This window comes from Asparagus officinalis, chromosome 10, assembly GCF_001876935.1.
Source record: "Asparagus officinalis chromosome 10, Aspof.V1, whole genome shotgun sequence".
Lineage (NCBI taxonomy): Eukaryota > Viridiplantae > Streptophyta > Magnoliopsida > Asparagales > Asparagaceae > Asparagus > Asparagus officinalis.
Window position 1 is genome coordinate 70,491,797 of NC_033803.1, and position 15,450 is coordinate 70,507,246.

Genomic DNA, 15,450 nt, shown 5'->3' on the forward strand with positions numbered 1-15,450 from the left:
ATAGACAATCTCTCTCTCTCTCTCTCTCTCTCTCTCTCAACATGATATAGATACTAAGATATAAATATATATAATGTAGTTATAAGTATACTTATATGTGTATATTATAGACTTACAATTATATAAGTACATAAGTATATTGCATTTAGTATATACATAAGTATATCATATAAGCAAAGTGTATAACTATACTTAAATAAGCATAATGTAAGTATATAACAAATGCATATATAACTATATAATATGTGTTTATAAATAAGTAATATATATTTATGTAGTTCTCTCTTTCTCTCTCTCAAGTTATAACTTATTAATATATATAATAACTTATTAATATATATAATAATATGTCCTAAAATGTAAATATAAATGGAGACCGATCATTAACTTAATGCTTAGAGACTCTAAAAAAACAATTTTTAATATCAAACTAACGGTGCATTTCTCAATCTTATATTTTCTTTTCTCATATTTTATGTTTTATTGAATTTGTATATATTTTCCTCTTATCTAATCTGTATCCATATTTATTTTTTAGGAATGTGAATGTGTTATCCTAACAGTAACAATAGAAAAATTCCCCAATAACCCAAAACATGGGACCAACATTGGGGACAAGTGATGTGTCCCCCTCCTATTACATAATGAGCTGGTCATCAATAATGATGACCATCTCATTATGTAATAGGAGAGAGAATGATGACTAGCTCATTATGCAATAGGAGAGGGACATCTTATATATCCTTGGGTTGATCTCATATCTTGAGTTCATGTAGCAAAGCTCCTAATAATATTTGTACCGAACAAAACAGCTCCCGAAGTCCCGCCCATTTCCTCAATCAATTACGCGCGTAACTTCCTCCACCTGGCACTCTCCTACTGCTGCACCCTCACTCGGTCCCCCCACCAAAAAATAAAATAAAATAAAATAAAAAAAATCCCAAAATTTGGACTCGACTCATTTCCTCCATCACTATATAATGACCGCAACCGTCAACTGCTCTCGCTTCTTCGCCGGCGGTCCTTTTTTCCAGAAATAGCAACCTCTTTCTGTTGGAAAACTAGCGGCCCATTTCCATCTCTCTCTCTCTCTCTCTAGAATTTTTTTTTGTTTCGTTTCTCTCTCTCTCTAGAATCCTTTCTCGTTTTGATTTCTCTCTCTAGATTCGAGATCGGATCCATGGGAGAGGACGATCAGCTGAGGGACGTCTCTCTCTCGGACTCGTCGGACCCCCCATCGCCGGCGGCGACGGGAAATAGCTCGTCGTCCGACCCCCCATCGCCGGCGAAAGATATCCCAACCCCCGGCCGGCTCACCCGAGGCCCCGGCCCGACGTCGTACCGTCCCCTCCAGCCCCGCCGCCGCCGCCGCCAGTTCCTCGCGGAGGCAGCTCTCCTCGCTCTCCCCCGCTCCCCGCGGTCACCGTCACCGAGTTTCCGCATCGCGGCCTCCAGCGGGTCGTCGTCAACCCCAGCCCTACCCCCCGCGGCCGCATCTCCTTCTTCTCCCGCTCCGGCTGCCGCGGACTCCGCCGGCGCGTCCGCTCCTTCCTCGGCATGGAAAGTCCCTCCCCTTCGCCGAGATCAACCTCGATCGTCTTTCCCGAGCGCAGGCCGCCTCGTCGGCGCCCGCGCGGGGGCCCGGCGAACGCGCCCGCCATATTCTTCAATACGACGAAGTCTGTCGGGGGGGTCCGCGGAAGCTGACACTGGCTGGAGGAACGGGGAGTTCGACCGAGGGTGGAGGGGATGGCGGGGCGGGAGGCGGCGGGCCGGAGGTCTCCGGTGGGTCGGGGAGGACGAGGGAGGAGGGTACGAGTGGAGGACGCCATGGTTGAGGCGTGGTTAGGGTTTTGAGGGAGAGTTGCCGTGAGGACGCGGCTGTGTGAGATCTGAGATCTTGATGGGGGTGCTTCGTTGGGGAGCGAGATGGTCGACGCCATTGCCGAGGAGCTTGATTGCGGGAGGAAGAAGGTACGGGGTCTTTTTTGTAAAAAAAAAATTTTTTCCCAGGGAGCTGTTTGAAAATGATTGCTTTTTAGTAGTAATGCTTAAGTTGCTAACAACTAGTCAATATCTCATGTTAAGCCGAGAGGTTTGATTATATGATGATATCTGAATATTGCAATTAATGATGTCTGAAGAGATTACACATTGTTGTGATAATTGATGCAGTTTTAAGAAAAATTATTTTGAGGTGTCAAAGTGAAAAAGGATATACTTTGGGGGAAGCCAAATTTAGCCTTAATATCTTAAATTATGATATAAGGCAACTGTATTTTATTTGAATAGTTTTACAAGACTTCCCCTCAAGTTTGGGCGTTCTCATGTAACCCCCTTAGCTTTTAAAATGTCAAACAACTCGCCTTAAGATTTAGGGTTCTCAAAAACACCCTTCCACTTTTAACCTTTTTTTTTATTATAAAGAATTCCACTAAAAGTATGGATCACAATTTTCCATTTGAAAATTGTGGTTCATGCCGCTAGGGGAGTTCTCTGTTAAAATGAAAGTTGAGTGGGGTTTTCTGAGAATCCCAAAAGGTAAAGAGAGTTTTTATCACATTTTAAAAGTTAAGAGGGGTTATCTTAGTAAAGACTAAAATGAAAGGGGGTTTTCTGAAATTTACCCTTTTTATTAAAGAAATAAGCAGCATAATTTTGTCCTAGCCTACAACATGGTACGTAGAGAACATCTTATTTAGGACCTAAGATGCCTAAATTTGCGTTGCCCGCATTAACTCTAGCGTACATGACTTCGAAGAAAGAGACGAAATTTTCTACATGTAAGTTTCGGTTTTTCTATAGAGTGCCCTTGGGCACTCTATAAGAGAGGAGAGAGAGAGAGAAATGAATGAAGAGAGGATCCCAATACAAATCAGGGGGTCCCCCTCCTCATTCATTTCTCTCTATCTCTCTCCTCTCTTATAGAGTGCCCAAGTGCACTCTATAGAAAAATCGTATAAGTTTATGCTATTAAAACAAGGCATGAATCAAGCTTTGTCATGATGAGCGCTGTTACATGGACGCAAAATATGAGATCATTGGAGGGCACATGTGAGATGTTCTCCTTCTATTGCATAATGAGCTGACATGATCAGTTTATTATGCAATAAGAAAGGGACAACTTACCTGACCCCTCTCTTGATCCCATATCTTGGATCGTTAAAAGATATTTTTCTTAAGATAAATCACCTGTACCTCCGTGTAACTTTCATTTATGTGTCAATAACTCCGTATGCACCTCCTTGTTATAAAAACCATGCTTGTTATTATTTTTTAAGGGTCATGATTTCAGAGCATTCATTAGGATCACGTGCCATTGTCCACATACTTTTATTTTGTCTAAATAGCACTTAAGTACCTGATAGTCCTCACCACCTACTTTTATTTTGTCTAAATAGCACTTAAGTACCTGATAGTCCTCACTTTGCACTTACATATCTTCAGCTGTCTAAAGCGTATTAGTATCCTCTATCAGGTAAAGGTTTAATTTTTCATCTGAATATTTCTATATGACACTTAAAAATAATCTTGTAATAAAATTTTTATTTTCCTTGTTCATATCGGCATTTTCGGAAGTTCTTATTTGTAATCAAAGTTAGAAGTTCCACAATTTAGGATGCCTTACCCCAATAGAGACATATTAGACATAAGAAGTAAAATATATGTTTTATGTGTGTGCTAAAAGTGTAGAGTAAAGAAAGCTAAAAGATCACATGAAGCCTCCAATTTGACCTCAGTCAAGGAATACTTTCTTCTCAGTGCCAAATGAGTCCCACCAATTTCTAACTTTGCCCTTTCTGTCTTGCCTTTAGGCTTCCATGATAATTGTTGGCTCCTAGCCTAACAATTTCAAGCTTTTTTCACAAAGTAGTCTAAAATAATCGCCTAAAAAAACAAATGAAAGAAAAGTTGATAGGGTATTAAAAAAAAATTAAGAGAGAGAGAGAGAGAGAGAGTGCGTGTGCTGGCAGCTTTATTCAATGTTGGCACTGAATCCACAGTGAATAGTACCAACTTAAAGGGGCTCTACTTGGAGTAGCCTCCTAACAGTTTTGTAGGTAACTTAATTGGTGCTAATCTTTCTCTATGTAAACTGAATCTTAACTAATAAAGTTAATCATACATTCTTTAATCTGACATTATTCTTTCATTACCATGTTGCAGGCTGTTGAAATTGGACGAGAGCTAGCAAGAAGACACTACATTCACCATGTATTCAGGTAATTATTTTCAAGAGATTTGTAGTACAATTCAAACATACATTTACTGATTATATGCAGTAAATTTATGAATTTTACAGGGAAAACAATTTTGAGGATGGACAAAAGCAATTCTATCGCTTCTTGGAGCATGACCCTGCCATTACCAAATGCTTCAATTTCAGAGAAGCCACAAACGATAACGAGCCCAAATCTGCATATGTTGTCAGCCAGAAACTCGCAAAGCTAATGACTGCAATCCTCGAGTCTTATGCGTCCGATGATAGGAGTCATTTAGATTATGCTCGTATTGCTGCAAGCGAAGAATTTCGAAGGTGGGGTTCCACTCAAACTCAAATTAAGTTTATATCTGTTAGCTTCAACAGCAAGAGAACATTTGTCCTATGGAGTTAGCTACGTGGGTCTCCTTATTTCATCAGTTGTCATCAGAATTATCTCCTCACTTAAGTTAATTATTATGATATCATAATTAATTGGTTTCAACCGAGTTCATTTAGACCTATATCTAATCCTTCTTATCCGTCAATTGCATTTAGAAGTCTATATTGCACATAACCAAACCATCCCAATCGATTTTGACTCAATTTACCGCACTAGGAGAAAATTAAACCTCATACGAATGCGTTCATTTCTCATCCTATCTCTTACTGTATATCCGCAAGTTCATTATATCGTTCTTATTTCTGTTACACTCATCTCCACGACATTATTAACTAACCAACATTCTGATCCAAAGCATTGTTGGTCACAATTGTTCTAGAGAATTTTCAATTTCACAGGTATATCCTACAATTATATAAGACTTTAGAAGCACTTCTCCATTTTAATCATCCTCATTTGATTCCATGATACGTGTCACTATCAATCTCATTGTCATGACAGATGATAATTGTGAGTTTGACGAAGAAGTCTTGTTGTTTGCATCAGATACCTGAATCTAGCTCAAGATCTTCAAAGAATAGACCCATTCACCCTCTCTATGGACGAGACAATGGCTTTCTTCTTGAATCTATACAATGCGATGGTTATTCACGCGGTTATTAGAGTTGGAAAGCCTGGAGTCATGGATCGAAGGGCATTCTTCAATGATTTCCAGTACGTAGTTGGAGGCTATCCTTACTCTTTGTCCACCATCAAGAATGGGATCTTGAGATCAAATAGACGGCAGCCTTACACTTTCAGCAAGCCATTCAGTGCTGGAGACAAGAGATTAGAGGTAAAACATTACTCGCTCACATATTCAGTTTCCAAAAATACGAAATTGGATGCTCATAATGTTATAAATGCACCTGTAACTCCAACTACCGTTTATGAAATTATCAAATCAAACACAACTCCTAAGAGTATCTAGAAAATTATTACAACATGTACATGTAATATTATCTCAGCCATTTATGCTCATTTATGCTTCGAGCATTGTAATTGTAGTGGCAATCACAATTTACTCAATGATAAATCTCACAAAACTGCCATGAAGTTTCAGGAGTTCTGTACAAACACCATATAAAAAAAATTTGTTAGAGAAAAATATTGCAAAATTTCAAAATCAGCAAAAAATATCACATGTTATCTGACAACTATAGGGTAATAACTGAGGTTCCTTGGTAGTTTTATGACTTTAGTTGACAGTTCAGAAAATTTATTAGACACGAGTAGAAGTTCACGATGCCTAACTCATGAGTAGATTTTTATAGTATATCCTGTTGATTTCAAAATTGTGGTATTTTGTCTAATGAACATATTTTATAGCATTCCTATGCAGAACTCTAGATTTCTTGGTAGTTACAAACTACGATATTTTACAGCCAATCAAACATAGAGCTATAAATTTGTTTCATCTGCCTCCAATGCAAAATTCTCTTAAGACTTCTAACTTCAGTCTATTCAAACTCAATCTCAGTTGGCTCTCCCAAAGCTGAACCCTCTGATCCACTTCGGCCTATGCAACGCCACACAGTCCTGCCCGTACGTACGCTTCTTCTCCTCCCAATCAGTCGAGCTCGAGCTCAGAGACGCAGCAAGAGAGTTCTTCAACAATGGAGGTATCGAGATCGATCTGAGCAAGAGAACAGTGTATCTAACAAAGATCATGAAATGGTACGACTCAGATTTCGGGCAGCAGGAGGAGATGCTGAGGTGGATAATGGGGTTCTGTGACTCAACTATAACTGGCTACTTGACTTATTTGATCAATGATGGTGACTCTGTTGATGTTGCTTATCAGAAGTTTGATTGGTCTTTGAACTCTTTAAATTGATTTTGTTCTTGATTAAAGTGAGAGAGAGAAGAGAGAGAGTTTTCTCCAATGTATATGGGGTGATTCTAAGAGAGAGAGAGAGAGAGAGAGAGAGAGAGAGAGAGAGAGAGAGAGAGAGAGAAGCACATAGAAGTGCAACCGAGAGTTACGATGTATATCAGTTGTGATGTATATCATACGCAATTGATTTGTGTTGCTCACGGAGAAGAGAAGAGAGGATTTTTAACTTGAGCGCGTGATGAAATTAAGGTTGATGAAGAGGTTTTGGGTGTACTTTTTATAATTAACGGGGTACCTCTCTACTATATGATCTAAATTTCTAGAGGATACGATGATAACTATGCCAAAGAAAAGATATTATATATAAATACATAATTTTTTTTATACAAAATACTTTTATGTAGCAGGACTGATTGGGAGGAGAAGAAGCCTTTTATGTAGATATTTCTAGAGGATACGCCCTTGGTGCTTGCTTGTAAATAACTGGATTTAAGACTCCTGAAATTTTACATCTTATGTTGATATTTCGAAATCATGTCAGATTCACTAGGTGACTGACCGATTTGATCGAAATCATGTTCTTTACTTAGAAATAATCATACAGCATTGTACCTAAACATTCATTCCGATCTTTATCAAATAACTTCTGAACTTCAACTAAAAAGGTTTGACAACCCAAGAATACAAACAAAGCATACCACAATCTATACAAATCACTCTTTTCTCACATGATTCACGCAGACAGCTAAACTTCAAAAGCTTACGGAGAGAATAGAGTATGGCCCAGAAATTCAAACTTTCGCCAACCGTAGAGACAATCGTAAGGTCCCATCGAAGACAATAGATCACGAACTTTAGTAAACGATTTATCTGAGAGATTGTAAGAGATGATCTTTCCTGGCACATTTAAGAACAACAACTGCCCTTCTCCTTCTCCGCCCATACTGAGGTGCACAGGCAAAAATCCCGCGCAATTTACTGCACGTCTTCGTACATTGCGTTTAATCCCGCTTACCCAAATTGGTCTTTTTCGTATCTCAGGATACAAGTCCCCTATACGATATAAATCCACTTTGTATATCAGTGACCATCCGGAACACAAATTATCCGTCTCTAAGATGTAGAATACATAAGGCTCTTGGTTCCTAGGTTTGCCAATCACTACTAGCTTCCCTCTCGATTCTCCCATGTATATCACTTTCGAGTAGTGAGGAGCTTCTGGTGGCAGCGTCAACTTCGTTATGCACTCTCTCGTCACATCGAACGAAAGAAGATACCTTGTAACTAACCACACTAGTGTGCTGTTCCAATATGTGCTCCTTTTCCAGTGGATACTTCCGGCCTGATGAGCGCTTACGGATTCTCGTAGCTTGGTATTATCCATAGAGAGCTTCCATGACCGAGTTTCAGAGGAGTAGATGTGGACCTGTGAACATATGCTGATTACTTTATAATGAGGGGACTTCGAGGGATCAAAGACAAGGCTCAAGTTGCGAGCTACTTCATCCGGTACAGGAAGTTCAACAAATTCTCTGGTAGTAGGATTGCAAACATAATACATGGCTTTCTGAAAGCATATGATGAGGCCATTGCAGGAGCTCTCAACGAAGATTCGGGTTCCGTCATCTGCAGGGATGAAGGAAAGGGTAGGATTGGGGAGCCGTGGTGGGTTTGGTTTTATCGGGAAATGTTGAGAGCCATGGTTGTGATCAGATAAAAAGAAGCCAGAGACTGGCGGGTGAGGGTTACGAGCAGAATGATGCTGGATGAAGCGGGGGTTTGACAAGAGGTGAAGCCATTGTTTGCATACACAACGAAGTCTGCAGATATCCTTCGCTGGAAGGAGAGCGAGTATCTCGGCGGTGATATCTTCATTGAGGAAGAAAGTAGTAGGCATTTGTATGATGGAGATGCTGATGATCTATTCTGCTAAGTATATAAAACCTGTGGTATTTGTTTTTTTTTTATCAGGCTTGAAAATTCCGGGCTTTCTTATGTCAGGTGCAGTGGGAATATGCTCTTGGTTTACATCTGCTTTCCTTATTCTCTACGTCGTGGTGTTATAAAAAAGAGAAGAGTTTAGAAAAGGACTTCTACTGATCAAATAGTCTTGGACCGTGCAGATTGGGTCATGTTGGATTCGTATCTTGAGATACAAACTGAGCTAGAGTTACAGGCAATCAACAAGAGAGAATATAGAAATTTTCACCCATATGCTTTCTGCCGAGGAGTGAAAGAAGGAGATTGGCAATTGATTTTATCGATAAGAGAACGTGTTTACAGAAAATTGTGATGCGAAACTGCCTCGACCAGGATCTTGTGGCTTGTACGATGGGCGAAAGTTTTATTCGTTTGGTCACATAACGTTCTCTTCCTGAATTCTGAAATGTCCTTGTTGCTGTTGACAGGTCATGGATGTTTTCTTGAAATATCTATAGAAGCTGCAAACATGTCATTACTCTTAAATCGTAGTTATGTAACAAATCACTAATACCTTGCCTATCCATCTAATTTGCATAAATAACTTTCTAGCTTATTTTGGTGCTAATCATTTAAGCAGCATGAGTACGAGTACAGTAAATTTGAGTTCATTAATTTTACTGATTCCTTCCTTTGTAGAACTACACTTATGTACGCAAACTCCCAACAAAAGTTCGTTTGTCGACTAGTTTGTGTATCGCGATATTGATCTGTGAAATCCAATTCATAGATTTATCTCAATCCAATTCATAGATTTATCTCTAACACGCTGCTGATGATTGCTTCATAATTTTCTTGTTTATTTCATTTCGAAAACATCGAGCTACAATTATCCTTCTTTGAATAATTATCCCCAAAAAAATAATTGTTCTTGCTTCCAGCATTACTGTTTGCTTTTAAGTTTCTGTCTGTCTGAAGCCACACCATAGAAGTGAAAGGAAGAAGATGAAACCAAGGTTAGATGACAGACCGAGCAATTAAAAGTCTGATTCAAAACTGCAGAGAATTCACGGAAATTTGTTATCGACTAAAAAGTTTGCTGTGATCAATTCTCTTGACCAAATAATTTACCCAAAAATCACGAGTTTCTATTTCCAGCTTTCTAATTAACCATTAAACCTACATGACATATATATATGAGGACAAATTACATGGCATTATACCTATTAATTCTGAACTCTTACCAAATGAATTCTGAATTTTTTTGTGAATAAAATGTTAACAATTCAAGATTACAAGTATTGCGTACATTAGCAGATAGAAATCACTCATCACTGTCACACATCAGTAGTTCATGGAGAGAGTAGAGTATGACCGAAAAATACAAACTTTCTCCAACCATAGAGACAACCATAAGGTGCCACTGGAGATTGTCGATCGCATACTTTTATGAACACCTTGTCTGAAATACTGTAGGAGATGATCATTGCAGGCACATTCAAGAACAACTGCCCTTCTTCTCCATCCAAACTAAGGTGCACTGGCAAAAACCCTGGGCAATTTACTGAAAAATCTTCTAACATTGCGTTTAGTCCCGCTTACCCAAATCAGGACTTTTGGTATCTCGCGGGATACAAATCCTTTATATGGTTCAGATCCACCCTGCACAATACTGACCAACCGAAACACTGTGAATCCATCTCCGAGATGTAAAATACACAAGGCTCTGCTTTCCTAGGTTTCCCAATCATTAGGATACTTTTTCAGAAAATGATGGCAGAAATTCCCATACAAACACGTATGAGATTCATGCATTTTTTTTTTCTTTTTTCCTGTTATAAGAACCAAAGACTGTTATCTAGTCATCAGTCAGTAGCACAAATCAATATATAAGAAGTTTAAAAAAAATTCCTCGACTTTGAACTTTCCTCGATATTTTGACTGCAGTTCTCTTCTTTCTCTATACTAGGAGCTAGGCCTGTGGTTTCAAAGAATTCAAGATGTTTTCAATACAAAACAACTTGTGCTGGTGACTCTCTCCTTTATATAATTCTTTGTCGACGATTTGCTAAATCTTTGCGAAAATCTCATCGAGAGTTGCAACAATGTTGTTGTAGCATTCCTTCACTACAGCAGCATCTTTGCTTCTGGCTGCATAATCCAACTGCATTATTATCACAGAGCACTGTCACTCGTCGAACACGAAAACAAAAACAAAAATTCTACTGGTTTACACAAATCACAACAAAAAAAAAACCTTTGAAACATTGTTGAACAGAGTTGAATACAATTTTCTCAGCAACGGCCTCTGACTCCCCGGTTTTCCTTGAATTATGGTATATAGATCTTGTTTCAGGTAGCTCGAGCTCTCTCGAAGCGCGAACTGAGCATCTCTCCATGACTCTGATTCTATGAGGGCTTTGATCTGTAGGAGAGCTTGAGCATGGCTTCTTATAACAGCTTCGGCTTCTTCCACTGTTTGGTCAGGGACTGTGAATCTCAGCTCAAATGCAGAAGCAGCAGCATTTTGGTTCAGGAAAGCTGTGGAGGAGAGAGCTATCGATATTGCTGATCTTCTATTGATGAAGAGTTGATGGAGATTGCAGCTTGGTTTTCTAAGGAGATTTGATGAGCAGAGCTGCAGAGTTGCTGCCATTGAAGTTGCCGTATGTTTTCTTGAAAATTTGAATGGTAATGAAAGCAAGCAGAAGGATTGGATAAGGCTCTTGCATCACTTGTATCTGTGAATAGCTTGTGGACAAAAGTGGAGGTGATTTTTTTTTTTATGTATTTGAAATAGTTGCCACAAGGAATTTCCAAATAATGTCTCCATGATGAAGAATCATATGATGTACACCAGTATGATTGAGGCCAAATCTTAATGATGATTCCTTAATAATCACTATTTTTTTTCTCTTCACCAATTCATCATTAGATAAAAGAGCAAAGACATTAATGAGAAGAAGAAGTAACAAAGCAAAACATGTAAAGTGCATGTGGCTGCCAAACTTCACATATTTTCTGTACCTCAATGTAAAAACGTACACAACTTGTTATTTACATTCTTCTCTTTAACATGCAAGTATTATAAAAACGACTTTTCTTCACTCTTTCAATAGAGGAGGAAAAGATATCAACAAGTCACATAAACTCATTATATTCTCCTTTCTCTTCCTCTCTCTAATTCAGTGAAGGATGAACAAGAGCAGCCATGACTTCTTCCAGCAAGAGCTTAGCTTGGTTGTAATGAAATTGAGTCAGAGAAATGCTCCTCCTCTTTACGGCATGACCCAACTGCGATTTCACAAACAAATACAATAAAAAAAAAACTCTATGTTAATCATAGGGTAAGCTACACTAGACCTTCCAATAACTTTCGGCGTTTTGCAGTAAACCCCCAATAAGTCTCAAAATCACACTAAATCCACAATAACTTTTGCGTAAATTACACTAAACCCCCAATAACTGTCAAAATGTCTTTTTATGTTGTATTTTGGTTGCAATTTATGGGGGTTATATGCAAAAAGCAGAAACTTATTGGGCGTTCTCTGCAAAATGCAAAAGCTATTGGTTCGATTTTGAAAGTTATCGGAGGCTGTGAAAACGCTGAAAGTTCTTGGGGGTTTAGTGTAAATTTACCCTTAATTATGCTTCCACTTCAAGATTGTGATATACATATTACACACAATAAGTTTTACCAAAGCTCTTGTAGACCCCTTCTCCAATTTGATATCAGGGTTTAAGATTGAAGAGACAAAAGATACTCCCAACTACTTTCCAATAACTTGCACTCTACGCATGCAGCCCATATACTTGATAACATTCTCAATTCAACAAGCTAACATTAATTGCCCACATAACCAATTTAATTCATTAATGGTCCAACATCTTCAATTCTCAACATCTAACTATATTATGTTCAATGGATAGAAAATATGGAAATAATTTACCTCTTCCATGCAGAAGAACAATCCATTGGTAAGACCTACGAGAGCATCCTTGTGATCACCATCACAAGAACTCTTGATGATTCGATTGAGATCGCAATACAGGAAGGTGGATTTCAGACTAAAATCTCTCCCCAGCATCTCCCAATAATCCCCATCCTCACCATCATCATCATCACCGCCAACATCAAGATCATCCTCCATCGAAAAGAACTCGAACGCGCACTCCCGGATTCGATGCAAACTCCCTTTCAACTCCATGCCCTCCATTGTTTCCTACCTAAGAGCGAGCAAACAAAGATGGACACAGTATCACTCACCTCTAATAAGCAAAAGTGGAGGGGAAAATTCTTGGGGTTGTTTTAGAGGGTAAGTATGGGATCACCTACTAATCTTCTTGGATTGAATCATGAAGGGTAATATGGTCAATTAAAAAAGGACCAATCTTGGAAAATGAGGTGTGTGTTGCATCACAAGACAAGAAGGTGTGGAAAGAATAAGGGTAAAGCTACATTTAGGGGTTGTTTGGTTCCCTGGCTTTTAGGGATAGGCTCTCTTGAAAGCTTGCCAAAAGTGTCAAAAGTGTCACTTTTTGGCAGGCTTTCAGCCAAAATCTTCTTTTTTAGAGGCGATTTTGGCTGCAGGCTTTCAGCCAAAATCTTCTTTTTTAGAGGCGATTTTGGCTGAAAGCCTGCCAAAAAATGACACTTTTGATACTTTTGACAGGCTTTCAAGAGAGTCTTTCCCTCAAAAACAGGAAACCAAACAGCCCCTTAGGAAAGGAAGGAAGGTACAATAGTAGGAGGCTATAAGAATTCAAGGTGGGGGCAAAAAATGTATTGGCTAAGAAATTGCTAGCTACATTTAGAGGGGGAAATTTTTTTTTCAATTATTTTTTATTTTTTTATATAGTAGGTACCAATGAATCATTTGGATGCTTGGTTAGTAATAATTTAATGAAATGCTTCAATCTATAACTAAATCCATGCAACAAAGTGGGATCATTATGGGAGTTCGCTTTCATGCACACAATGATGAATGTAAAGGATCATAAGCATAGGATACTTGAGAATGATTTATTGCAACTAATAAATCAATCAACAAAAGGGTATAAACTTTTGGCATCTCCCTTCAAGAATAAAGCTAGAAATAATTAAGCGATTTGAGGAATAAAGGTGAAGGTATAATTAACCTTTTCCGCTAATTAGAACATAATCTACTAGTTGAAAGGAAAAAAAAAAAAAAGAGGTGGATCCGATTACGTAATCGCCTGAAATAATTAGAAAAAAAACAAAAGATGGGTGATCAAGAAAACCCATATTTTATTTATGTGTTCTACACGAAGTCAGAATCCTGCGTCCTTGATAGAGCCTGCGTTCGGCTCTCCTGAACGCAAGTTTTATGGCTACATTCAAGACATGTCTACAGCTGCGTTTCAAGTCCTATGGCTACATTCAAAACATGTCTACAGCTGCGTTGCAAGTCCTACAGCCGTAGAATCAGATGTTGCGTTCACAAATTGGAGTGCGTCAAACTTGTCTGAACACAGCTCAAATCTCAAAGCCGAGTTCAGATCTATTTGAACACGAAGTCAGAATCCTGCGTCCTTGATAGAGCCTGCGTTCGGCTCTCCTGAACGCAAGTTTTATGGCTGCATTCAAGACATGTCTACAGCTGCGTTTCAAGTCCTACAGCTACAGAATCTGACACTGTGTTCACACCAATGAACGCACAACATGATCGTTCCAACTTTCAGAAGGTACTCTACAAGCTAGAAGAAATCTAAAAGATCAGACTTATGACTATCATCCAAGTCTTGAAGTCGAGGTCAAACCTGTTTGACAAAGCCAGATGTCCTCAACGGGCCTGCGTTCAAACCATTCAGACACAAGAGAATAACTTTACAGAAGTTTTCATACCACAAGAAAAACCATATCATTTCAAGAGATGTCCACAATTCATCACAGGCAAAAGTCATAATTGTCATGAGAGTATCAAAAAGTTATTACAGACTAAAAAGTTATCGAATATAAAAAGGTGGTTCCCGAAGAGAAAAGGACGCGAGATGGGCCCTAGCCTGAGCTATACGTGCAGCATTTTTAGCTCGGACCTCTGTGGCAGCCTTCGCTCTCAGTTCTTCGGCGGTGAGAGCAGCAGAGCCAGCTTCTGATCGCAAAGCCTGAAGAGTCTTTTCTATCTCAGGCTCCAAGTCAGTGCTCTGCAGCTCTTCTATGAGTTCCACTGAACGTCTGAACGAGTGAACCTTCCTGACACAGTGACCAGCCCAACTGCGATTGAGGCGTTCTAGCAAGTCCATCACATCAAAGAACGAATCCAGAAAATCTGAAAATGGAGCCCATCCTTGCTCCGCGATGAAGTGTGCCTGCTTCACCATGTTCTCTAGGAGATTGGTGAGGAAAGTTACACTCTCAAGGTCTGGGGTGTACATTTTACCACGAGGAACCATTGCAAGCGGTGTAATTAGAGGGGCGTTCTCTGGGAGAACTCCTTCTTCTTCATCATCAGATACAACAATGGGCTCAGCAGCAGAAGCCCCACCTGGCATATGAGCCAAAGCAAAGTTAATAAAATAGATGGAGGCAAACGCAGTAAATCTAAACATGCGTCAGGATCAGCCTGAACGCAAGGAAGTTAAACCTGCGTTCAAAAGCTATGAACGCAGGACTTCTGCCTGAGTTCCAGATTAAGAGATTAATCCCTTCATCTTATCAATAAACACGGAAGCCTTCTTCCACATTCAAGATCAAAGAACACATGAACAGTTGTTCGTATCTAAGACAAACAATTGTTATCAATAAACACAGGAACTTTTCCATGTGTTCAACAAGGAGAGTTCAACAATGGACACAAGAACTTCTCTTGTCATCCAAGATCAAAGAGATGAACCAACTCAAAAGTGAAGCGGTGAGTTAATTTGGGTGCGGAGGTTAGATGCTTATTTATACGAGTGCTCCTAAAAATATATCTATTAATATATTTATTTCCTACTAAGATTGTGTATTGAAATTATAAGGAGAAAAGGGCTGCTGTTATTATTTTTTAATAATTAATTTAATTAGTCGGTTAATTTTTGTGGCGGTTG

General features: G+C 39.0%; 4 protein-coding genes across 4 annotated transcripts; 1 reads left to right on the top strand and 3 right to left on the bottom strand.

Moving 5' to 3' along the window:
- On the top strand, nt 1,750-6,763 carry LOC109826886. Its single transcript, XM_020393903.1, has 6 exons — nt 1,750-1,789; nt 1,898-1,974; nt 4,168-4,223; nt 4,304-4,537; nt 5,151-5,439; nt 6,124-6,763. The coding sequence occupies exons 1-6, from the start codon at nt 1,750-1,752 to the stop codon at nt 6,478-6,480; spliced, it is 1,053 nt and encodes a 350-aa protein (XP_020249492.1). The 3' UTR covers nt 6,481-6,763.
- Nucleotides 7,241-8,377, bottom strand: LOC109826888 (F-box protein At5g07610-like). The gene has a single exon (XM_020393904.1). It carries the CDS (start codon nt 8,375-8,377, stop codon nt 7,241-7,243), a length of 1,137 nt encoding a protein of 378 aa, XP_020249493.1.
- Nucleotides 9,641-11,146, bottom strand: LOC109826136 (psbQ-like protein 3, chloroplastic). The gene is made up of 2 exons (XM_020393116.1): nt 10,658-11,146; nt 9,641-10,564 (listed from the first exon to the last, which is right to left on the bottom strand). Exons 1-2 carry the CDS (start codon nt 11,054-11,056, stop codon nt 10,469-10,471), a joined length of 495 nt encoding a protein of 164 aa, XP_020248705.1. The 5' UTR covers nt 11,057-11,146; the 3' UTR covers nt 9,641-10,468.
- Nucleotides 11,388-12,930, bottom strand: LOC109826138. The gene is made up of 2 exons (XM_020393117.1): nt 12,351-12,930; nt 11,388-11,694 (listed from the first exon to the last, which is right to left on the bottom strand). The coding sequence occupies exons 1-2, from the start codon at nt 12,615-12,617 to the stop codon at nt 11,581-11,583; spliced, it is 381 nt and encodes a 126-aa protein (XP_020248706.1). The 5' UTR covers nt 12,618-12,930; the 3' UTR covers nt 11,388-11,580.

Excerpts from the sequence above, each read along its gene's own strand:
- LOC109826886 (XM_020393903.1), top strand. The coding sequence starts at position 1,750 with ATGGCGGGGCGGGAGGCGGCGGGCCGGAGGTCTCCGGTGG. Across the intron at positions 4,224-4,303 it reads TACATTCACCATGTATTCAG|GGAAAACAATTTTGAGGATG; the intron begins GTAATTATTTTC and ends TGAATTTTACAG. Across the intron at positions 4,538-5,150 it reads GCAAGCGAAGAATTTCGAAG|ATACCTGAATCTAGCTCAAG; the intron begins GTGGGGTTCCAC and ends TGTTTGCATCAG.
- LOC109826888 (XM_020393904.1), bottom strand. The coding sequence starts at position 8,377 with ATGCCTACTACTTTCTTCCTCAATGAAGATATCACCGCCGAGATACTC.
- LOC109826136 (XM_020393116.1), bottom strand. The coding sequence starts at position 11,056 with ATGGCAGCAACTCTGCAGCTCTGCTCATCAAATCTCCTTAGAAAACCA. Across the intron at positions 10,565-10,657 it reads TGTTCAACAATGTTTCAAAG|TTGGATTATGCAGCCAGAAG; the intron begins GTTTTTTTTTTG and ends ATAATAATGCAG.
- LOC109826138 (XM_020393117.1), bottom strand. The coding sequence starts at position 12,617 with ATGGAGGGCATGGAGTTGAAAGGGAGTTTGCATCGAATCCGGGAGTGC. Across the intron at positions 11,695-12,350 it reads TGTTCTTCTGCATGGAAGAG|TTGGGTCATGCCGTAAAGAG; the intron begins GTAAATTATTTC and ends GTGAAATCGCAG.